This window comes from Salvelinus namaycush, chromosome 22 (genome assembly GCF_016432855.1).
Source record: "Salvelinus namaycush isolate Seneca chromosome 22, SaNama_1.0, whole genome shotgun sequence".
In the NCBI taxonomy this organism is placed as follows: domain Eukaryota; kingdom Metazoa; phylum Chordata; class Actinopteri; order Salmoniformes; family Salmonidae; genus Salvelinus; species Salvelinus namaycush.
This window is the reverse complement of record NC_052328.1, coordinates 19862927-19888397: the sequence shown is the minus strand read 5'-3', so window position 1 is coordinate 19888397 and position 25471 is coordinate 19862927. Positions and strand designations below refer to the sequence as shown.

Below are 25471 nucleotides of genomic sequence, written 5' to 3'. Positions count from 1 at the left end.
TGACTGAGGTTTTGGATGTGTGTTTCAGGTGGCTCACGAGGATCAGACTCCAAGAGGAACGGGGTGAAGAGCACCTGGGATAGACGGATGGAGAACGGGGTGAGTTCAGAAACCAGTGACTTTAGACAAACTCTGTTTTTCATTCAGTCACTGTGTAGTATAGTTGCTACATTGCTGATTGCTGAACCCCCTCTGCATTTCCTGTCCTATAAGTTATTGGATTAGTCAATTAATCAAACATTAACTTTCCCTCTGAATTGTTGTGACTCATTGATCTAGCTCTTTTTAACTTGTTTTACCATTTCCTCTGCTGCTCTTTGTATTAGTAAACTTTTAAACCTGTAACATCTAATGCTTCCGAAGAGAAGTAGAGGAAGAGAGGGGGAAAACGAGTTCAGTTACTCCTGTGTCACCAATGACGCAGAAAACGTCCCCATATTTGAACACGAGTGTGTGCTATTTACCCACATGCAGAGACTGTACTTGTCCTACTTAGCTTCAGGCCTGTCTTGACACAGATGCAAAACACACAACATTTGCCTTGGAGTGAGAGATGATGTGTTTGTATATGTACAATATGTATGTATGTCTTACTTTGCCAAATCTTTTTTTGTGTGTGTGGCTGACCGTCTCTCCTTGTTGTACCCTGCGCAGGTGTCGGCCCCACGGATGGACATGACTCTGGCTGAGCTGCAGGAGATGGCTGCCAGACAGCAGCAGCAGATAGACGCAAAGCAACATCTCCTCGCCTCCAAGGTAACAAGGTAGAAAGATAGAGGGGGGGCAGTGGAAAGGAGGAGATGAGACATGGAGGAAGAAAGAAAGCGAGGGAATGAGGGGGTGGGATGAAAGCGAGAGGGAGTTGCTAAGAGCGAGACAAAGTGAGAGGGAGATGAAAGAGTGCAGGTAAAGTGATGGAAATAAATGGAGAGGATGGAAAACAGAGACGAGGGGGGATGAGAGAGGGGAAGATTAAAGGCGAGGACAAAGTGATGGAGAAAAGTGGAGGCAAGGAGCACAGAAGGTGAGTTATCAAGGAGAAAAAAATATTTTATGGAATAGAAAGAGATTGCAAGATAACCCTGTTGATGTAGTGGTCTTGAGTGGGTGACTTAAGGGTGAAGGTAATACACAGGAGCGGAAACACACAGGTAGTGCTGAGCGATTAACTGAAAAGTCGGTTATTTTTTGTTTTTTAAACAACTAATTGACTGATGTTGGTTCAGTTATTTGAATTCCGTTTTGTATGTTTTTCTTCCGTGAGGTCAATGCGCACATCGCACAGTTTCTCGAGAAATAAATCAGATCCAGCCTGAACTGTGCGATATAGTAGGGAGTTGTAGTTTCCAACGGGCCAATATTCTACATAGTTTAGCGCATAAAACGTGGTAATTAATTGTACTGAACAAAAATATAAACGGAACAATTTCATAGATTTGACTGAGTTACAGTTCATAGAAGGAAATCAGTCAATTGAAATAAATGTATTAGGCCCTGATCTGTGGATTTCACATGACTGGGAATACAGATGCATCTGTTAGTCACAGATACCTCAAAAATAGGTAGTGGCGTGGATCAGAAAACCATTCAGTATCTGGTGTGACCACCATTTTCCTCATGCAATGCGAAACATCTGCTGTGCATGTTGATGATTGTGGCCTGTGGAATGTTGTCCCACTCCTCTTCAATGGCTGTGCGAAGTTGCTGGATATTGGCGGGAACTGGAACACGCTGTCGTACACGCTGATCCAGAGCATCCCAAACATGCTCAATGGGTGACATATCTGGTGATTTTGCAGGCCATGGAAGAACTGGGACATTTTCAGCTTCCAGGAATTGTGTACATATCCTTGCGACATGGGCCCTTGCATTATCATGCTAAAATATGAGGTGATGGCGGTGGATGACTGGCACGACAATGGGCCTCAGGATCTCGTTACAATATCTCTGTGCGTTCAAATTGCTATTGATAAAATGCAATTGTGTTCGTTGTCCGTAACTTATGCCTGCCCATTCCATAACCCCACCGCCACAATGGGGCACTCTGTTCACATCGTTGACATCTGCAAACCGACGCCATACACGTGATCTGGGGTTGTGAGGCCGGTTGGACGTACTGCCAAATTCTCTAAAATGACGTTGGAGGCGGCTTATAGTAAAGAAATTTGCATTCAATTCCCTGGCAGCAGCTATGGTGGACATTCCTGAAGTCAGCATGCCAATTGCACGCTCCCTCAACTTGAGATATGTGGCATTGTGTTGTGTGACAACTGCACATTTTAGAGTGGCCTTTTATTGTCCCCCAGCACAAGGTGCACCTGTTTAATGATCATGTTGTTTAATCAGCTTCTTGATTTTCCACACCTATCAGGGGGATGGATTATCTTGGCAAAACAGAAATGCTCACTAACAGGGATGTTAACCAATTTGTCCACTAAAGTTTAGAGAAATGCTATTTTTGTGCTAATGGAACATTTCTGAGATCTTTTGTTTCAGCACATAAAACAGGGGACAAACACATTACATTTTCTGTTTATATTTTTGTTCAGTGTACAATGACCATAATCCATTGTGCATCTATTGCCCGGTCTGTGTTTCTTTTACAACTGCTACAGAAGAGAGAAGAATGTGTGATCGTGAGGTGATATACAGAGCAGCTGTTGCTTCTCGAGGTATCGCTACCTGAAAATAAGTGATTGTTAGTTAATATTCAGCAGTCATAAAAGTATGCCGTATTTACTTTGAAGAACTACACAAATAGTGACTTTGTCAGACAGCATAGGCAGCAGCTCTATATAGATGACTTTGAATTAAATAATAGTTCTCAAATAAAACAAATGTAATATGTGACCGACCGGCTCGATTCGGTCTTATGTAGCAACATTTGAAATTGTGTTTTTTACATTGGATAAAAGTAGAGGAACAATGGGAAAGTAATTCTGCTTTGAAAGTTGATTAACTTGTAACCTCACTTTTGAGAAAATGGCCCTTGAATGTTTTGGTACCTACAGGGGAGAGTTCTTCTTTGTCTACACCCATTCAGCATCGTTGTAACCTTTTTATTTAACTAGGCAAGTCAGTTAAGAACAAATTCTTATTTGCAATGACAGCCTACTGGTGAACAGCGAGTTAACTGCCTTGTTCAAGGGCAGAACGACATATTTTTACCTTGTCAGTTCGGCAATTCGATCCAGCAACCTTTCGGTTACTGGCCCAACACTCACACCATCTTAAGCTTTAGCCCCACCCATCTCTTTTAAGGATTTACTTGTGAGGCTATGTACGAAACAACCAAAGATTTCAAGACTAAAGGCTGGCTTATACTACAGGTGTGTTGGTAAATGTAATCTGGAGTGCCAGAGTGTGCTCTGGGCATTGGTAAACTCAGAGCATTGTCAGATTGTCCATTCGTAAATCGCTCTCGGCGCAATCAGAGTGCACGCTGGATGCTCTGGCCGTGGAGTGGGGTTGATCCGAGCGTTCTGACCTAACAGCAGCAGTCAAGCACCCAGGCTAACTGACTAACGTAGGGTAGCTTGCCAGCTACTTCCAGACACAAATGAGAGAACAGCTCACTCTAACCATTTTACTCGCCCTAGCAGAGCTATTGAATTACGCTTTTTTGTCAACGTTTACTGACATCAGACATATTTAACGGGTGTTGAGCATTCGTAAATTATTCTGCACTCTGGCACACAGACGAGTGCTCTGAAATCGGAGTAGATGGCCAGAGCGAATTTACCAGCTACGTCAAGCAACAGTTGTCACATTCTATTGAAATAGTGTCTTGCATAGTGGAGTCTTTTTTTGTTTAGACATGTAGGTAGCTAACCAAACAATTAACCATAATCCCAACTCATAACGTTACTACCCTGCATGAATCTGCAGGTAGCTAACCAACCAGTTTTTATGTTATCTAGCTAACATTAGGCTATAACTAGCAATGCAAATGGCTCTGAGATATGCATAATATTACTACAGAGATTATACACGTAACGTTAGCTAGCTAGCCAGCCAGCTAACGTTGGCTAGCTAGCTAACAGTACACTTTAACTTGAAATGAATAATACTTTCTGGCAGAATTAGAAACGTGTGATATCTGAATATGTAGATAGCTAGACTCTCTTACAAGTATACATGAATGGACGCTTCTCCCTCGCCGTCACGGATGCCATGGTTGCCCTTAGTTTGAAGATGTTATCCGGAAACAGGTGTTTTATACAACAGCCTTCTGTGTGTTCTCTTTTCAACTCCGTCTGCATATTTGCAATAAAACACCAGAATTTTATCCATCTCCTGAGCTATCATACTCTAATTCCACTTTTCAAAACTCTATCCTCCAGAAAGTGGAGAGCAACACTTGTGCAGTTTCACTAGCTGATATCTTTCAAAACAGCACGTTAGAAATGATTACCTACACATACTGACCAGCTCATAATATAGACAGAAGGTGCTACATGGCAGACCATTCCGAACTCATGTTCAGCCAATCATGGTTAGCGTGAATGTTGTTGCCTTTTTTCTTGGCTAAACCAACTAGGCTCGTTATTTTAACAATTTTATTCGTATTTACAGATGGCATACAAGTTTGTTATTAAGGCACATGAAAGTTCAAATGTTCCAGAAGGCATTTCTGCCCCCAAAATTAATACAACTTTTAAATGGCGCTCCTTTGAAGTAGTGGCGCGCGACATACGCCTAGTCTCCTGAAATGAGTCTCACATATACACAACTGAAATATTTTTAAGTAATGTAAATAAATAAGTGATAAACAGTAATGGGCAGTCACTACCATTTTGGGTCTTTTTATTATTTGTTTTATTCTGTGTTGCAGCATTCAACCCACATAATGCATAGTGTATAAAATAATCAAAACAAATTTAAACAGATTATTTTTTAATAATCAAACCAAAAATGAACAGACCTCAAAGAGCACTAATCGCTCGGCACTACACACATGAGGTGTGCAATAAGGGATAGTTGTGTAGATGAATTGTGGCACAGATGAATTGTGGCACATGTAAAAACTGTCGCGTCTTTGGCATCATTAAAAGTGAAGACTGTTATTTTATCAAATCAATTAACTGTAATTATTATTACGTGATTAAAGTATTCATGTAAATGTAATTAACTAGGAAGTTGGGGCACCAAGGAAAATATTCAGATTACAAAGTTACAATTTTCCTAATATCTGATCAATTAGTGTTCTTATTAATGAATTATTATTTACGTCAGTCTCATTCCAAACGTCGTAAATTGTTGGTTATCTGCACGAACACAGCCTTTACTATAAATCCTCCATACACCAATTGGCTTAATCATTTATTTACTAACTAGCTAAATAATCACAGAAATGCATAAACAAACGAACAGTAGATCTGTTACTAACAAATGATATGGAAGATTGCCTAGTGGGCTAAGCCGATATGACGGCTTGATGGACAAAGGGAAGTGGGTGTGGACTAAGCAAGAGCGGGAAAGACAAAAGGGATCACTACACACTATACTACTATAATTATATTAATTTAAATGCTAATCCTTTGCACATGAACGCTCACTCATTCGGGAATAATTGCAAGCAATATATATATTTATGCACATGTGTCGTGATTTTTTCTGTTGGAATCCGTCTGCTGGAGAGTCTGTCTCTGTCTGTCTCTGTCGGTCGGTCTGTCTGTCTGTGTCTCTGTCTGTCTCTGCCTGCCTGCCTGAAGATCAAAGTCTTCCGTGGTTAGAATGGTTACTTCAGAGTACCATCCAGAAATGTTCTCATAGAATAGATGTTTCGGCGGTTGTCGGTCTTCGCATCCCAGGTTTCCAGAATTTCTAGCTGCAGACTAGTAATTAGTATCTAAGATTTTCTCTTATTCTGTAGGGATCGATTGTCTGAGTTTAATTATTTCCAGGCGTGTAGCCAATGTTCCACGTGGTATGGTTAGGAAGTCTAACACAGCTCACGCTGTGGGTTTGCTCAGTCTTGGTACTCAGACCTGTGCCACTGCAGTTTACACCGAGGTACGCGTGGTCTGAAGAGGATTTTCTTAGGAGAAGCTTTTATTCGTAACAATATGAAAGGTGGTTCTATGATGCCTGATCATGTCTGTGCTCACGGGGGCAGGTCAATGACTTAATTCAACTTTAAAGGGAATTACAATTCTTTCACATTAAAGGTGTAACATCACATTATATAATTTCACAAATAGTTTCATATTTACTCATTCATTTGATACAATAATTAGATGCAAACCTCCTAACGGAGGCACCTATATTAACATAGTTAGGGTAATGTGACTGTGTTGTCTTTCATGAGGTCACAAACATGAAACAAAACGGACAGTGTCATAGCTGGCTTCTCCACCGACCGTTTACACATTCTCCAAAATATGGATATTGTTCCAGTCTCAAATTCTGGAATGTAGTAGAATTTGGCGGGAGTTCCTTTGTTCTACTGTCAAACTCTCTCTCTCCATCCTACATGAAAAGGGGGAGAGAGTCTCCGCCAGGAATTTACGACCTCAGATAACAGAACCTGGGTGTAGGAGAGAGTGAGAAGCCATGATCTATACCCAGAAAGGGCCACGTCATGACAGAAAATTATTGTAGGATGTAGTGCAGTAAGCCTTTGAGTTGTGTTTTCCCCATCTCATTAACATGTGATTCTGGTCATCAATCACTATAACCATGCTTCAAACAAAGGACTTTTTTCAGATAAGGAAGATGTATTGGCTGGATGAGGGCAATAGGCTGACGCAATACAGTTTGGTTGATTTGATGGGTTTCTTTCCCTCGAGGGGTCTGTAGCTGCTGAGGCATCTTGAACCGTAGTCTGTTTCCACTGGTATATTTTTTTGCTTACATTTATTTATCAAGGCTCAAGTTTCATGGAGATCAATGCTCTTGTTTCAAGAGAGACCTGTCTGCTCTCTCTCTCTTGCAGTCTCTCTTTTCTCAGCCAAACTGAGAAAAAACTGAGTTTTTTTTCTTCCTGTTCTGCCTTTGCTTGGATCAACACAGTTGGTTCCACGCTGCGTGCCCACCTGTGCTGCCTGTCTGTCTTTGCTCATCCTAACTGTGTTTGTCAGGGGAAGCCAGAGGATAGCACAACAGGCTTCGGAATGTAGCCCTGAGATAGCAGCCATATAAACATGCCGTCCCATCACCACAGATCACCTGTAAGGGAGCTTAATAAAGACACTGTTTTAGGAGATTCCTGTCACATTGGCCTGTTAAAATGATCCATTATGCAGTCTATGAAATTATGGTTAATCACTCTGTGCAGTGGTGGTTTCTGAAGCAAGCAGGGCTCCGTAACCATCCCGTCTTCTTTCTCCCCTACCCCTCTCCTCTCTCCCTCTTTAGGAGCAGCGCCTGCACTACCTGAAGCAGCAGGAGGAGAGGCAGCAGCAGCAGCAGGAGGAGAGGCAGCAGCAGCAGGCATCAGACCAGGAGAAGCTGCAGCGTCTCAGGGAGAACGTGGAGAACCAGGAGACCAGGCTCAAGAAGGTCCGGGCCCTTAAGGGCCACGTGGAGCAGAAACGCCTCAGCAACGGCAAGCTGGGTGAGCACAGTGTTGCAATGAATGGGCAAGGAATTGGTTGTTCGGTTGATTGATTGATTGAGTGGTGAATTGATTGGTGGATTTGTGTTGGATGACTGACTAATCAATTGGTTCTAACCTGTGTGTGCGTATCTTGCGTGTATCTTTCTCTTTCTCCGTCTCTCTCTCTCTCTGTAGTGGAGGAGATAGAGCAGATGAATGGTCTGTTCCAACAGAAGCAGAGAGAGCTGGTGGTGGCTGTGTCCAAGGTTGAGGAGCTCAACAGACAGCTGGAGATGCTCAAGAATGGCAAGATGGACGGCTTCAAAGACAACCAGAGCTCTGTGGCTGAACTGGACCACCTCTACAAGGAGCTGCAGGTGTGTATGCTTCGAGTTTGCACTTTTGGGACTATTGACAATTCCATTGTACCTGGAAAACTCAATCCCAGGAGCTCAATTGTTTGAAAGTATTTTACATATGCGTGCAATTTGACCCATGTCTATATTTTCAAATCACATACGTTTAGCATGTCGCTCATGTGAGACTCAAACCCTTAAATATGCCTACCACTGTGACCTAACTAATCAACTGAGCTGTCAGAACCACTAGTTCAAAGCCTCATATGTCCTCTACCCTGTCCTCCATCCTAGTTCAGCTCTCTGGCATGTCATCTTTTGTCCCCTCTAGCTGCGTAACAAGCTTAACCAGGAGCAGAATGCCAAGCTGCAGCATCAGAGAGACAGTCTGAACAAGCGCAACATGGAGGTGGCCTCTATGGACAAACGCGTCAGTGAGCTCCGAGACCGCCTCTGGAAGAAGAAGGCCGCTCTGCAGCAGAAAGAGAACCTGCCGGTGAGTGCACACACACACACGAATGCAGAACACTTACTTTGACATCTCAAGACTTGGTCAAAGAAATGGAAATATTTACATAGTGAAGCATACCCCATCAAAAGTGATAACCTGAGCGCCCCCTAGGGGCTGGAGAGTATAAACACACTGTATCTCTGTTTACCTCTAAAAGCCACAGATGCCTTGGCCCTCAGAGCTGGCCCCTATCAAAAAAGTAAGACTCCTCAACACTGTCTCTCACTGCCTTTCTGCACTGACAAACAAATCACTGTCTTACAGGACTGAAATACCCTCTGATCTCTCCTTCCACAGTTCACTTGTTCTATCTCTTGTCTATTCAGCATTCTTCAATCCTGGTCCCTGGGACTCACAGAGTGGGGAACTTTCCCCCCAGCCCACTACTATAACACCTGATTCAGTTATTTTAGTGCCTGGCTGGAGCAAAAGCCTGCACACCTGATGGCTCCCAAAGATCAGGATTGAAGGAGTTGATGTCACAGAGTTGATTTGCTATCTCAGTTTACACTCAACACTCCCTCTCTTCAGCCCAGCTTGGCAAAACAACTCCAGGAGTGGAGACTAGAGCACAGGCAGGCAGACAGGAATGCCAGTGGAGATGGTATCAGGCCTGAGCTCTGACATCACTGTCTGTGTTATCTCTCTACCCCTCTTCTTCCGAGTTGTTTTTGACTTCTGTGGTTTCCATGGCACTTTCATAATCTATGTAAACATACTCGGTTCTGTCTTTGAAAGATTTTGTGAGGAAATTGTCAGGACATGTGAGATGTGCTGTAGCTATAAGTGGACAAGAACAACATGTACGGGTGAGGAGTGTTTGTAAAATGGAAACTCAAGAGTGGTTGAGGTTGTGGAGGATTTGCTCTGGCACTGAAACTGTGTTACTGAATCACAGGCACGATTTATTATCATTTCACACGTGGTTGGCAAAATCTATTCTCGATCAGAGGTATTTTAATAGAAAAACCAAACCTCTGTCAAACGAATAGACAATCCCTGGTGATTTGGTGGTCTTATTGATTCTGACACCCTTTTCTTTCTTTTTGAAACTAACTTAATGTGTGGAGTTGAGATGCATCTCTCCATTTAGGTAACTTTATGCTTACTAATCCAAGTTTGATCATTTTAATGGGACATATCTAAAGTTTTTCTACTTTATATTCATCTCCAGCACCACCCCAACATCAACATATTATGTGAAAATGGCAGGTTTCTATTTTCTAAAAGATGCTCACCAGATGATGAAAATAAAAAATTAAATTTCTTATTTACGATGACAGCCTACTGGGGAACAGTGGGTTTAACTGTCTTATTCAGGGGCAGAACAACAGATTTTTACCTTGTCAGCTCAGGGATTCGATCCAGCAACCTTTCGATTACTGGCCCAACGCTCTAACCACTAGGCTACCTGCTACTAAGCTTTGACTACTCATAGTTGGTTAAAATCACATGATGCCCACCAGATTGTCCTAAGTGTTGCCGAATGGTGTCATCAGAAACACTTATCTACCTGTTTCCTTTTGACTTCAAACATAGACACCAGCCACTTTCACTTATGTTGATGTTGGGGTGGTGCTGGAGATGATTAATAGGAATTTGAAAATGTTGTACATTTCCTTTTAATGTTTGTAGAGAGAATGCCATAATGTGCAATGCTGTATATAAGCTGTTTATGAGCAAATAGTCTGCTTTGTAAGCACCTCTGGATGTAAGTGTCTACTAAGCAAAACACATTCTATACCACTAGATCCCGCTCCGATCTGCCGCGCTAAAACTCACTGAATTAATAATACAGTAGTGGAATGAATCCTTCCTTTAATATCCATACTGAATCCTTTTATATAAATGAAAACCACACGTCACAAATGGGAAAGGATTTCATCCAATATTGAAGTAGTCTACCTCTCTCGTTTGATGAAGGGAAGAGCTAAGATAAAGAAAGTAGACGGCTGAAGAGGTAAAGGTGTAATATGTGTAAAGGTGTGATGTGTAAAGGTGTGATATGTGTAAAGGTGTAACATATGGAAGCAGAGGAGCTGAAGGCTGAATAGAGCAGGACTCGCTGAGGAGGTGGTTTAGTGACAGTCTCCCTGGAATCATAATGATGTCACCTGGCAGGCATGTTTCAACCACACTGGTCTCGAAAGGCTAGCCTGAGAGATACCAGCCTAGAATCACCTCGCCTTGCTCTGTCTAAACATATGGGAGGAACTGATCAATAGTGACTCATGTACTTGTATGGGGATTGACTACCAGTGTGTTCAAACTGCTGTTGTCTTTTGTGTTTTTGTTTCTCAAGAATGGCTTCCCTGGTAAGGAGAGGGCTACTAAAGACACTCATCCGCAGGTACAGTAACTGATGACAGAGCTGGACCTGACATAGACACACACTGATCTCTTCTGCATGACTTGGCAGAGCAGCAACAGGAGTAGGATTTACTGTACCCCCCCCCCCCCCCCCCCCCCATTTTGTTTCCAGTAACGGAGTGCAGTTGATTTGATCTGTTTTTAAAGGGCACGACTTATTTAATCTGCTCTGTTGCGTAAAGACCTTGTTTCACACAGCTGCTGAAGTTTTTTCCGAAACAGAAAAACTCAGATAAAGGCTCTGGCCATGTTAGAAAGTACAGCGAGCTGGTTTGGTCCAAATGTTTTAGTGTTGGACTTGATCAGGCTTTATGTGGGCTAGTTGTGGAGAATTTTTCAACATGGTTTAGCTCCCTTAAAGATTTCCTCCAGCAATAAAAAAATATATATATATATATTTTATATATATATATATATATATATATATATATATATATAATATATATACAGTTTTACTGTATATATATATATATATATATATATAATATATATATACAGTTTTACTGTTGAAAGCGATATCCCAAGTATAAATTCAGTAAAGTACACATACTAAATTAAGAGGTCTTTGGTTAAGTAAATCAGGTGAAGAATAAAGTGAAAAGGAGTGCCACTTTAAATGAGCTTTTAATCATATTTTCATCCATAACGTCAACCACTCTGTGTGTTTTGGACTATTGGCAAATGGATGTTATAGTAACTGTCTAATCTACTACTAAGCTGAGGAAGATGCGTAAGAAATATATTATTTTGGTCTTTGCGCTGTACTTTTCACTCTTTATGTACATCTGTGTCTGTGAGTGACCCTGTTATTCTTTCCCACTGATGCTCCCCCACTCATAACCTGCTGGATCTGTGTGTTTGTCTCACTCTGTACTGTCTGTCTAACTCTCTCCCATTCATCCTCTCCCTCCATCTCTCTTGCTCCCTCTAGCTGCCCTCTGATGGTCCGGTGGGTCAGCAGCAGCAGGGTCCGTCTCGTGTAGCGGCTGTCGGCCCTTACATCCAGTCGTCCACCATGCCTCGCGGCCCAGTGAGACACGAGCTGCTGGTCAAACCTGCTGCCTACCCCGATGGCACCGCCACCCTGCCCGCACACCCAGAACCCCAGGACAAAGCTAACACAGGTGAGACGGTGACCCCGACCTTTCACCTTTCCCGTCTCTCTTCTTCCCTCTTGGCCCGGGAAAAGTGAGCCCGTCAACTACTCTGCTGAAGTCTCCACTTCACCTCTTTTGCTCAGTCTCTTTTAACTATGGTGGGTACTCAGTTGAGTGATTAACAAAGTCACGATGACGAGCTTGTAAGAGGTTTGACATGTGACTGAGTTCCCCACCCTCAGCAGGAGCCAAGGTTTCTGGGATACCCCTGTTAGTACAGACGGGCTCTGGTTGTGACGTGACTCTAAGCTCAGAACGTAGCCTACTGCCTGTGTTCTCTGGTGTGGCTGTTTCTTCTACCAATGCCCCTAACCAGAGATCTAGGATCAGTTTACCCTACTGCTAATTTTAACCTAAAACATTAGAGGAGTTGATAAGATACCTGACCTTGAATAAGTGGTTAGGGGCTAATGAGGTCTCTTGGCAGCCGTGACACATATATTGTGTTGCGATTGAATCAGCCATGAGGCTGTTGCTGTGTTTTTCCTCCAGTCAATGGAGACTTAACTTTGCCAGGGTGGAATTCCAGCCCTCATGTTGCTGTGTCATTGTGCAGTCAAGAGGTTGAGCCAGGGAAAGCTCAGTGGTATCCTCTTCAGTTTGGTAACATAGCTACTATCAATTTACCTCATCTATTGTACATTGCCAGTAGTGTTCATTTAATTCTGTAATGACATACTTAATCCACCAGAGGGGGTATAGTGCAGGTTACCTTGAGGTAAAATTATCATATTGCCCTTTATCACATGCTTCGTAAACAACAGGTGTAGACTAACAGTGAAATGCTTACTTACGTGTACTTCCCAGAGATTGATTTTTAAAAATCTGAGAAAAATAATAACACAAGGAATAAATACACAATGAGAAACGATAACTTGGCTATAAACAGTACCAGTCAAAAGTTTGCACACACCTACTCATTCCAGGGTTTTTCTTTATTTTGCTATTTTCTACATTGTAGAATAATAATGAAGACATCAAAACTATGAAATAACACATATTGAATCATGTAGTAAGCAAAAAAGTGTTAAATAAATCAAAATATACTCTATATTTTACATTCTTCGAAGTAGCCACCCTTTGCCTTGATGATAACTTTGCAGTTCTTGGCATTATCTCAACCAGCTTCACCTGGAATGCTTTCCCAACAGTCTTGAAGGAGTTCCCACATATGCTGAGCACTTGTTGGCTGCTTTTCCTTCACTCTGCGGTGCAACTCATCCCAAACCATCTCAATTGGGTTGAGGTCAGGTGATTGTGGAGGCCAGGTCATCTGATGCAGCACTCCAACACTCTCTTTATTTGTCAAATAGCCCTTACACAGCCTGGAGGTTTGTTGGGTCAGTGTCCTGTTGAAAAACAAATGATAGTCCCACTAAGTGCAAACCAGATGGGATGGCGTATTGCTGCAGAATGCTGTGGTAGCAATGCTGGTTAAGCGTATCTTGAATTCTAAATAAATAATGTGTCGCCAGCAAAGCACCATCACACCTCCTCCTCCATGCTTCAAGGTGGGAACCACACACGCTGAGATCATCCCTTCACCTACTTTGCGTCTCACAAAGACACGGAGATTGGAACAATAAATCTCAAATTTGGACTCATCAGACCAAAGGACAGATTTCCTCCGGTCTAATGTCCATTGCTCGGTTTCTTGGCCCAAGCAAGTCTCTTCTTCTTATTGGTGTCCTTTAGTAGTGGTTTCTTTTAGTAGTGGTTTCTTTTGCAGCAATTTGACCATGAAGGCCTGATTCACACAGTCTCCTCTGAACAGTTGATGTTGAGATATATGTCTGTTACTTGAACTCTGTGAAGCATTTATTTGGGATGCAATTTCTGAGGCTGGTAACTAACAAGCTTATCCTCTGAGGCAGAGGTAACTCTTGGTCTTCCTTTCCTATGGCAGTCCTCATGAGAGCCAGTTTTATCATAGCGCTTAATGGTTTTTGCGACTCTACTTGAATAAATGTTCAAAGTTCTTAATTTTCCGTATTGTCTAACCTTCATGTCTTAAAGTAATTATGGATTGTCATTTCTCTTTGCTTATTTGAGCGTTTCTTGAAATATGGACATGGTCTTTTACCAAATAGGGATATCTTCTGTATACCACCCCTACCTTGTCACAACACAACTGATTGGCTCAAACGCATTAAGATGGAATGAAATTCCACAAATTAGCTTTTAACAAGGCACACATGTTAATTGAAATGCATGAAGCTGGTTGAGAGAATGCCAAGAGTGTGTAAAGCTGTCATCAAGGCAAAGGGTGGCTACTTTGAAAAATGTCAAATATAAAATATATTTTGATTTGTTTAACACTTTTTTTTTGTTGGGTTGCTACATGATTCCAAGTGTTATTTCATAGTTTTGATGTCGTCACTATTATACTACAACGTAGAAAATAGTCAAAATAAATAAAAACCCTTGAATGAGTAGGTGTAAACTTTTGACTAGTACTGTATATACTGTACGTATAGGAACTCAGTCGGGGTCTCAACTTACTGTTGAGCGTTAGATTAAATAATACACAAGGTGCAATTTTGAAATTTGGTTGTTCATAAGCAGTCACTCAATTAGCCCATGCCAGCTATTTATTTATTGGTAAGTTAGTCTAGCGGCCAGCTATCTAAACTTGTAGTAACCGGTGTGGGGCCCATTGATCATCAGTTAGCATATACAAAATTGCAAAAATGTGTTTCTCCGCCTCAAGGCAACATGAGTAGAATTGCAGGAAATTAACTTTAAAACAATTTTTTTTTCTCTTCACTGTTACGAGGGAACGCCGCTAAAACGCTCACACTAAGGGCTTTGATTCAGTCAGATTGCATAAATACAACACTAATGACACACACACACACACACACACAGCCAACCAGTGAAAGGCCATGCACAGACGTTGGCCTGCTTTTATTCTCTACAGGATGACTCAGTCTTACTCACGCACTTGTTCAGTCCGCCTAAAATAACTCTCCCTCTTACACACACACCTTCTACTGGGGGAGGGGGTGACATTCAAAATGAATGATATCACACAAAAGCTAGTGATTTCAACTGCTAAACAACACAGCACCACAAGGGACCTTCCCATTTTATCTATCCCCCTTTTCCTCTTCGGTCCGTCTTTTCCTTTACACGTAGTCTCCAGCGGAAGCCAGGGAAACGTAGGAGTTAAAGTAACAGATTTTCCCCAGACTGCTGTGATGTTGCATGCAATCACTTCTGCGTGATGAGCCAATATGCAGTGGGAAAGAAGAGGGGGACAGATTGGGAAGGGAAGAGGGAATTCTGCAGCCTGTCCAAACCCCTCCAGAGCTCTTCTCCATCGAGTTGTAGACTGACGTGAAGGGTCCCTGCCTGGTCCCAGGTCCAGCCAGGCCATCTGCACCCCTCACCATGCCCACACTGGGCCCCCTGCTTGGGCCTATAACGGACCGGACCTTCAACTCTGGATATCTAAGGCTCCTACTTTTTGTCTCTTGTTTGCATTTTAGAAGCCATGTTCTTGCTTAAGCCTCTGAAAGACCTGCGGGCTAAGAGAAAAGGTACACACTCCCTCTGGTGTTGTGCTGTACTCTGTGTGTATGTGCTCTCTCTGTTTGTGTGTGTCAGCTTGAGCTTGCTGTGTGTTACCCTTTCAGTGGATGCAATATGGTCTTTGTTGTGTGTGCATGTAAGAGAGAGAGAGTGTGTGTGCGCACATGGGGGTATGTTTGTTGTGGAAGAACACGAAAATACATTCTTATTTAATGTTTTCATTGTCATCTCTTTTTCTGCCAGATCTCTGTTGTTTGTGTTGCTGTGAGGCGATACTGCCTGTTTGTTGAATTAAACTGTGCCTGTTCCCATTTTCTTTCCATGCTGGATTCAGCAGCGTTTCTAACTGGGTCAGTTGGAACAAGCACATTACCTCCAGCAGAACTGACAGTCTGACAGCCATGTGGTTTCAGACTTGCCCAATCAGCTCTAAATCAGTTATTGAGGAAATGTGGAAGATAGGAAGAAGTAGCTAGATCTACCACATTTTGCACTCCTGTACTGCAGGGTTTCCCGGTGCGGTGCACGTTTTGGTTTTAGCCCTAGCACTACACAGTGGATTCAAATAAGCTTGCTGATGACTTTGCTATTTGAATTAGCTGTGTAGTGCAACGGTAAAAACCAAAACGTGCAGCCAAGGGGAGCCACAGGACCGCGTTTAGGAAACCCTACTGCACTGTCTTCATTTTTCAGAGAAAAGGGGAGTCCCAGTCAAAGGGCTTATCATGTATATTGTAGCCCAGCTTCGGCCAGACCTTGTCTGAACATATTTGACCTACCATTGGTTTGAGTTGAAAGTATTGTTAGAAAACACCCCTTAAACCACAACTCCCTTACCACCCCCACCCCCGTCTCTCAGGTAAGCTGGCAGAGTGGGGCGCTTCTGGACCAGAGTCCAACAGCAGTAGTCATGGGTCATCCTCCATACTGCCCAGAATGACCTCTCACTCCAGCGCTAACACAGAGCAAGGTAACCACCACCTCAGCCCAACCACACATAAATGTTACTGTAAGACTCGACCACACAATGACTAGGTATGTAGTGGCCAAATCATATCCGCCTGCCCACACTAACATGGCTATCTTTGAATTAGCTACACAGTCCAGATAGGGTTGTGCCATTGTTTTCCCTGTTTGTGTCTAGTTGTTATGGTAACACCTGTGGTGGTGTTGTGTGTAGGTGAGACGGAGGGGATGAAGAGGGACCGGCGGGTGCGTCCTTTCTCCATGTTTGAGCCCACTGAGGTGCCCGCCTCCTCCCTCCGCAAGAACCAGAGCAGTGACGACCTGGTCAGAGACGCCCAGGTAAGAACAGTGCAACTGAACCAAAATGGTCGCTTAGCTGCTTTTACTGCAGACCCAAAATGGCTGGTGTCCAGGAAGTTGAAAACGTGAACTTTAATTGAACTGAATCCAATACCTGCCGACCTTCCTACCAACAGCTTAGAGTAGTTTCTCCAATGCGCACACACATACAGTGCCTTTGGAAAGTATTCAGACCCCTTGTCTTGTTCCACATTTTGTTACGTTACAGCCTTATTCTAAAATGGATTAAATAGAAATGTAAAAATCCTCAGCAATCTACACACAACACCCCTTAATGACAAAGCGAGAATTTTTTGCAAATGTATTAACAATAAAACACAGACCTTATTTACATAAGTATTCAGACCCTTTGCTATGAGACTCGAAATTGAGCTCACGTGCATCCTGTTTCCATTGATCATCCTTGAGATGTTTCTACAACTTGATTGGAGTCCACCTGTTGTAAATTCTATTGATTGGACATGAATTGGAAAGGCACACATCTGTCTATATGATGTCCCACAGTCGACAGTGCATGTTGGAGCAAAAACCAAGCCGTGAGGTCGAAGGAATTGTCCGTAGAGCTCCGAGAGGATTGTGTCGAGGCACATATCTGGGGAAGGGTACCAAAAAAGTTCTGCATCATTGAAGGTCCCCAAGAACACAGTGGCCTCCATCATTCTTAAATGGAAGAAGTTTGGAACCACCAAGACTCTTCCTAGAGCTGGCTGCCTGGCCAAACTGAGCAATCGGGTGAGAAGGGCCTTGGTCAGGGAGGTGACAAAGAACCCCATGGTCACTCTGACAGAGCTCTAGAGTTCCTCTGTGGAGATGGGAGAACCTTTCAGAAGGCCAACCATTTCTGCAGCACTCCACCAATCAGGCCTTCATGGTAGAGTGGCCAGACGGAAGTCAATCCTCAGTAAAAGGCACCTGACCGCCCGCTTGGAGTTTGCCAAAAGGCATGAGAAACAAGATTCTCTGGTCTGATGAAACCAAGATTGAACTCTTTGGCCTGAATGCCAAGCATCACATCTGGAGGAAACCTGGCACCATCCCTACGGTGAAGCATGGTGGTGGCAGCATCATGCTGTTGGGATGCTTTTCAGCGGCAGGGATTGGGAGACTAGTCAGGATCGAGGCAAAGATGAACGGCGCAAAGTACAGAGAACCTTGATGAATACCTGCTCCAAAGCGCTCAGGATCTCAGACTGGGGTGAAGGTTCACCTTCCAACAGGACAACGACCCTAAGCACACAGCCAAGACAACGCAGCAGTTGCTTCGGTGCAAGTCTCTGAATGTCCTTGAATAAGAGCCCGGACTTGAACCTGATCGAACATCTCTGTAGAGACCTGAAAATAGCTGTGCAGCAACGCTTCCCATCCAACCTGACAGAGCTTGAGAGGATCTGCAGAGAAGGATGGGAGAAACTCCCCAAATACAGGTGTACCAAGCTTGTAGCATCTTACCCAAGAAGACTCGATGCTGTAAAAGCTGCCAAAGGTGCTTCAACAAAGTACTTAGTAAAGGGTCGGAAAACGTATGTAAATGTGATATTTATTTTTTATATATATAAATAAATTTGAAAAAATTTCTGCAACTGTTTTTGCTTTGTCTTTGTCGGGTATTATGTGTAGATTGAGGGGGGGGAAACAATTCATTCAATTTTAGAATCAGGCTAACGTAACAATGTGAAAAATTCAAGGGATCTGAATACTTTACGAAGGCACTATGTACCTACCATACAAACACATGTACACAGTACACCTTTAACAGGACATTTGATCCCCAATGGGGTTTTTCCATGCAGAACTTTGAGTGGAAGCCTGTGAGTATTGCGGTTAAATGAGAAGTTGTATTGTAATGGGTTAACTGTAATGTAATTATCATGAACATTAACTCTTGGCATCAGGAGTGTGTAGGTGGTGTGTGTGTGTGAGTAGGATGTGAGTACCTGTCATCTAATCAGCTCCTCTGTCTACTCCTTTCTCCAGTCTGCTCCTAAAGCTGCAGTCAAGGTGCCCCCACCCGTCGCCAACAAACCCAAAGCCCCCAGTTGCGCACCCTATGGCAAGCCAGGCCTCAACACCGGTACCTTCCCCAAGGCCAAGCCCCCCAGCCAGCAACAGCACCCCCAGGAGGTGGCCAAGGCCCGCGTCCCACTGCCCCCCTCCCAGAGCCAGACCCTGCCCCTGCCCTCCAAGCAGGACCCCCCTCTGGCAGCCACCGTAAGACCCTTCACACCAGAGCTGCCTAAGGACCTGAGCAAGCCCCAGACCCTGGCAGCCAGTTCCATCTACTCCATGTACACTCAGCAGCCCACCCCAGGCAAGCCCTACCCAACGGCCATACAGGGGTCTCTCAACAGGAGCCAGAGCCGAGGCAACGGATTTGTCAGTGGTAAGACTACCTTCTGGTTCCTCTTCATTTCCTGTTGACTGTATCTGGACTACCGTCTGTCTGGAGACATTTGTCTATTTCTCTAAAGAATGAATGAAGAGGATTGATTTCGCTATATGACTTTGTCAATCAAGGCCGGTATGTGAACCGTGGCTCCAAAGCATTTCACTGAACACCAGTTTACTAGAAACAGTATTGTCAGCTCTTGTTCTTTTCTCTGTTCTACACTGACTGGTAGATTTACTCCTAACAGAGACGTTAAAGCAGGCTGACGTCAGTCCTATGCTATGTACCTAGGAGAGTACAGTGATTCATTTAGCCAGCGGAAAGGGTCCCGACTCAGAACAAGCTGCAGTTAGTGAATCTAATTAAAGATAATAAGCCCTGAGGCATGGCAACCGTTAAATAAATCATTAAAGCAATCTTCCTCGTCACCCTGTTAGTGTTAACGGGTTGCACATACGCAGATATGTCTGACTAAAGTTAGGTTTGTAATGAGTTAGTCTCAGCCCTGTGGGATTTCTCCCCTTGAGTGAAGCAGAGGACATGAACTCTCTGGAGTCTGCAGCGGCCAGGAAAAATGTGTGGTCCTAGTTATGATAAGATGATATACGTATAGGATATAACAAGAACCTAGAGTTTTTCCTGGTCAGGTCACATGATCAGAAGAAGCTCTTGGGTCTTTCTGACAGTGTCTGTGTCCTAATTTGTAAAAGTGAGGTATTTAGTGTACTTGGAGACTTCACTAAGAGTCAATAAGGCCAGGGTGCACGTGTCATCCCTGCCCTGTGGATCTCCCTCAAGGCAAATCCACCAACCTGACCTGGCTGACGCATGTTGACACACCACTGCTCAGCCATGCAGTCAGGAGAACCGCCTTCTGTTACAGCGCTCATCCTCAAACACACATCTTCACATAGGCTACTCCCACTATAAACATTTTAAGCTGTGTGTTGCCTGCCTCAACAACAATAGATTGAAACGTTATATTTTCGTCAATCCTTGTCCTGGAGTGTTGTTGTGTACCAGCAGGAAAATAGGTTGTCTAGTTGATGGTATTTTCAAAGACCACTTTAAAATCTGACCTACTCTCTGTGTGTAGTGTACGGTAAGCCTGTGATCTCCGGTGGTGGCCCCCAGCAACCAGAGAACCCATACAGCGAGCAGCGGCACTCCCCAGACCAGCACTCTGAGGTGGACCACGGGGCCGCGGAGGGCCAGCAGGGGGAGACAGAGCGCACCCCCCGTCCCCTCAGCCCCACCAAGCTGCTGCCCTTCATCTCCAACCCCTACCGCCATCAGAGTGACGGGGACCTGGAGGCCCTCAGGAAGAAGCTGTACAACGCCCCGCGGCCCCTGAAGAAACGCAGCTCCATCACAGAGCCCGAGGGCCCCGCAGGGCCCAACATCCAGAAGCTGCTTTATCAGAAGACTACGCTAGCTGCCATGGAGACCATCCTCACCACGCCCACCACACCCGAGGCTGTAAAGGAGGAGGGAGGGGCGTTGCCTGGTGTTCCAGGTGCCCAGATTGTTGGGGAGAGAAGCCAACCGGGAAGTGTGAAACTGGAGGTGCGTGAAGTCCCTCCTCCCACCCCTAACCACCTCCTCCCACCCCCAGCAGAGCAGACTCCCCCACCAGCCATCCCAGAGGGAGACAGAGAGGAGTTCACGCCCCCTCCCCATCCACCCCACCCTGCCCCTCGACCTGACCAGCCCCGGTTCCCCCCACCGCCCCCTGCTGCTGCAGGCATGGAGGAGCCCAGCCCACCCAGCCTGCACCCTCCTCCAGAGAGTTTCATGGAAGAATTCCCCCCCTACCCTCCACCACCCTACCCCAGCGGGGCTGAGCAGGAGATCCTGGGGGAGGACACCTTCAGCATGCAGGCACCGGAGGTCACAGGACAGGTCACATTGCCACCGGTAAGGAACCTCATTTTAAGTGCCTTCCATGACACCCATAAACACCAGCCCACAATCAGACACAACCTTTCTACTTGCTGCAAATAGCTTTAACATCACAGTCCTAAGCCATATTAACAATAGCCAACTGTACTATACTCTACAGTACTGAATGTGCCTCACTTGTTGTTTCTCATGGGGTTGTCCTGACTGTTCAGGTTGTACAGTACATGTTCACCTGTGTTGACCTCATCTCGCCCTGGCTAGCTACCCTCCACCCTCTCACTGGTTATATAAGCACAGTAATCCTGATCAAGTATAGTAGAAAGTGGAACCTGTTCATTATGTCCTAATCTGACACAGAATGGCTGCATTTCAGTAAGCATTCACATTCCCTCGTCCAAAGGTGACATTGAAATGAGCTTTGGTTATTTTCTGCCCTGTAAGTAAACAACAAGCTGCATTCCATTGTTGATCCCATATAGGCAGGTTTGTCAGTGGGGTCCTACCCTTTGGAGTGTTGATGAGTGGTCTGACCCATTTTTGCCTCCCAGTCCTTGCTCTCTGCCACTAAACCCAATGGACACCTGTTAAGACCCAAAAAAGGGCCCTTTCTTTCATGTGGCCAGTAATAGTTTATAATCTGGTTGTGTAATAATCGTGATGTTTGGTAAAACCTCAGTTTGTTTCATGACTGGTTTGGCTCTGTTAGTCAGATCAGTATTGGGCTAGTTGCAGAGGGAACAGGTCCCTTCAATCTTGAGTAGATTCTGTATTCATTCAAAGGATACTCTGGATGTTCATTCGAATCGTTTATGCATTGCATTCAGTTTCTTTATTTTGTGGATTGGAACCCATTTATATGAACTGCAAATAGATTCTTCTATGCGACACACAAAGACTTGCACAAATCAAATCCATCCAGACAGAGATGGGACAGGACACTAGCGAACACCCTCAGACACTTCCTCGTGAGAGCGTGTCATTGTGGCTGTGCGATATCATCTAGGTGTGACGTTGTGTAAAAAGTGTACTCCTCTCCGTGTGTCTGTACTAGGGGAAGAGGACCAACCTGCGTAAGACCGGCTCCGAGAGGATCGACCACAGCATGAGGGTGAAGTTTAACCCCCTGGCCCTGCTCCTGGACTCCTCTCTGGAGGGAGAGTTTGACCTGGTCCAGAGGATCATCTACGAGGTAACATTTCTGGATGTATAGATACTGTAGTGAATACTGTATCATATTTCCTGAAATGGACCACTAAGGTCTTTAAAAAAAAAAAAAAAGACTTTCACAGAGGAACAGTGTTTACAAGTGCTTGTGTGTAGTGAAGAAAAATGTGTAAGGTGTTTTTGTAATAGCAGGTTAGCATGGTAGCTGGTAAACCATCGTGCTCAAAAAGTTTAGTCTTAACGTTTTGTAGTCTTAGCTGATGATAATTTGTATCGAGTGTGTATTGTGTAAAATGTGTGTTTGTAAAGTGAGTTGTAAAGATCCACCTCTCTCTTGTCTCAGGTGGAGGACCCTAGTCTGCCTAATGATGAGGGGATCACAGCCCTCCACAACGCAGTCTGTGCCGGACACACAGAGATCGTCAAGTTCCTGGTCCAGTTTGGTGTCAACGTCAACGCAGCCGACAGCGATGGCTGGTGAGTGGACTCTACCAACAGCTCTGATTCTGACCCTTACAAAAGCCAGCGAGGGAGTCTGACTTGTCTAACTTGAAAGTATTTTTGAATGTATGCTTTGTTTTTTCTTCCTTTCTCCCTCTCTCTCAGGACTCCCCTGCACTGCGCGGCCTCCTGTAATAACGTGCAGGTGTGTAAGTTCCTGGTTGAGTCCGGAGCAGCGGTGTTTGCTATGACCTACAGCGACATGCAGACGGCAGCGGATAAGTGTGAGGAGATGGAGGAGGGATACACCCAATGCTCCCAGTTCCTCTACGGTCAGTAGTTCAACAGCTACTGGTACAATAGCCTTGAGTGTTATGTCTGGGGAAAGTCTCTGTTTCTCTTTGCATAGAAGAGACAGTGGGCAGTGTGGTTGTTGATGATACTGTGATGGTGTATTTGGATGCACACCTGTAGGTGTCATCTGCATTTGGCATTTGTGTGTATGCGTGTATATTTTTGTGTGTTCTTGCTCCGCTAACACCCGGTCTCCTCTCTCCTCCAGGTGTGCAGGAGAAGATGGGCATTATGAACAGGGGCGTGGTGTACGGCCTGTGGGACTACAGCAATGACAATTCTGATGAGCTGGCGTTCCACGAGGGAGACTGCATGACCATCGTCCGCCGAGAGGACGAGGACGAGACCGAGTGGTGGTGGGCGGGCACGGGCGACACGGAGGGGTACATCCCTCGGAACCTTCTGGGGGTGAGTCGCACTGTGTCAGAACTGCATTTCGTCAAGTTAAACATTTTACTGAATAACTTTCCATTAAGATGTTGATTGGTTGCTAGTGTTCCAATGTATCTAATAAGGTGTTTGTATGTCTGCTTTCTCAACAGCTTTACCCAAGAATTAAGCCCAGACAGAGAAGCCTGGCTTAGACCCCCTGTCAATCCTGAACTGTAAATATATCAGGAGGCATGGACACTGGCTGCATCTGATTGGTCCAATACCTCTCCTCATCTTCTCTCCTTCATCTGCTCTGATCTGTGAAGTAATATGGGGGAAGGTTGAGATGACTGAAATGGAGCAACAATTGAGATGCAGATCCACACAGGCTTTATTTAATAGGATCGTACAAGGAGAGGCCAACAATCACATGAAGAAACGTTGAGACCAAACCACATGAAGGATTTTAAACTGACCCAAGAACACTACAGACGGGCCTATGACCACTGACTTTGGCCCATCTGAGGCACTTTTATATACCAGGAGAAGAGGTTTTCCACACTTACTTTCCCAGACCACTGTGTGTGTATAAGACACTAAAGGCATTATGTTTCTCTACATGTTTGTCGTATTGTTTTCCGATCAAGTATCTGCAGTTATAGATATTGATCAGAATGTCTGGGGATAAATGTAAAATGGAACAAACAGTATTTTTATGTAGAAAGGTGATTTTTTTACACTTTTACATAGTTTTTAAAACTGTTATTCTTTCATTTTAACCTGGTCAGAAAGAGCTGGAGCTGAACAATGTGTTAGTTGAGTGAATGAATGAGTGTAATACATGATGAATGTGATGAATTCTGTATGAACAGGTATTCTGTTACCATGACAATTCCTGTGTGGGCTCAGTCTGCTTATGTCATTTCCTGTTTTTAGTGACTGTGTCCCACTCAGTATAACTACAATAGAAGCCCCATGTTTCAGCATTGACCCTACTGTACTGGCAAGGGTTAATGTCTGAGTGTCTACCACTATTACCACTGTTCAACTTATCAAACTGGGAATGAAATGATGAAATGTATGTTTGGTTGGTTGAAATGTAGCCTATACCACTGTTGAATGAGCTATTGCTTTTGACTCTTGTTCTTCGATGATGCTAAGATCGAAAATATACTGTACCACAGGCTAAGTGAGCAGATATAAGCAGCACTCGTTATTTTTCTCTACACTGGCTTAATGGTGGAGATATGACAAACAGGTAAGTACTACAGTTATTGTGCTATTGTCACAGTAGACATTCCTCGGAAACTATGACATCACTAGTGAAATCCACGTGTCATCTGTTTCTAAAATGGCGTCCCTGCATTTAAATGGACCATTTAGCCATGTAGGAAGGATGATAGGGTAAACTTCAAGGGACCTTATTCACACGCTATGTAGCTTGGCTTGAAGAGTAAGAGATGGTAGAGATTAATGCTTACAATGTCAGACAAGGTGTCTTTCCTTAAAATCTCTAAAGCAAGTTTAATGAAAGCTCATTCATGGTAAGGAATTCTGCATCAACTCGTCTCCACCCATACCATTGTCTATTCAACAGATGGATTTATTTTTGTTACGTTTTATTATCGTTCTTTTTTGTTTTGTCAAACTATAACCTCACATGTAGAATTGTAAACATTTACAATAAAATACGGACGTTCCGGATCCGGTGGCATTGAAACCTGTAGTCTTTTCGTGACTTTCTTTTGCAAATTATAATGACTAACAGACTTTTTTCCTAAAACTTGTCAATACTAAACATCTTATTAGGTGTGGGACATTCATTGTGTGACTAGAAATAAGTAGCAGGTATATTACGCTCCGGCAGCTGGAAATTGTACCTCCACAATTCAACTCTGGGAACATGGCGGCTCTCAACACCAGACCATGGTACATGGTTTACCAATTGATACAGAAAACGTCACCGGAATCAAAACTTTTGAGTTTTTCTATTTCAATTTATTATACAAAATTCTTGCAACCAATAGAATGGGAGGGGTAGAGTGCAGTTGAAGTGTG

At 44.0% G+C, this 25471-nt stretch overlaps 1 protein-coding gene across 3 annotated transcripts in view; it reads left to right on the top strand.

The window, feature by feature from the left end:
- LOC120017644 (apoptosis-stimulating of p53 protein 2-like) overlaps window positions 1-25117 on the top strand; it is a 49182-nt gene extending 24065 nt beyond the window's left edge. For 2 of the 3 annotated variants that reach the window (XM_038960549.1, XM_038960551.1), the window contains 16 exons: window positions 29-99; window positions 655-756; window positions 7360-7558; window positions 7736-7917; window positions 8228-8392; window positions 10710-10757; window positions 11709-11901; window positions 16328-16438; window positions 16649-16773; window positions 18769-19174; window positions 20277-21097; window positions 22134-22271; window positions 22590-22723; window positions 22853-23019; window positions 23250-23449; window positions 23584-25117. In XM_038960549.1, the coding sequence (XP_038816477.1) occupies window positions 29-99; window positions 655-756; window positions 7360-7558; window positions 7736-7917; window positions 8228-8392; window positions 10710-10757; window positions 11709-11901; window positions 16328-16438; window positions 16649-16773; window positions 18769-19174; window positions 20277-21097; window positions 22134-22271; window positions 22590-22723; window positions 22853-23019; window positions 23250-23449; window positions 23584-23625 (3104 nt within the window). In that variant the 3' untranslated portion in view covers window positions 23626-25117. The remainder of the gene's footprint in view (window positions 1-28; window positions 100-654; window positions 757-7359; window positions 7559-7735; window positions 7918-8227; window positions 8393-10709; window positions 10758-11708; window positions 11902-16327; window positions 16439-16648; window positions 16774-18768; window positions 19175-20276; window positions 21098-22133; window positions 22272-22589; window positions 22724-22852; window positions 23020-23249; window positions 23450-23583) is intronic. The other variant, XM_038960550.1, reaches the window with a different exon arrangement.
- The last annotated feature ends 354 nt before the right edge of the window (window positions 25118-25471 follow it).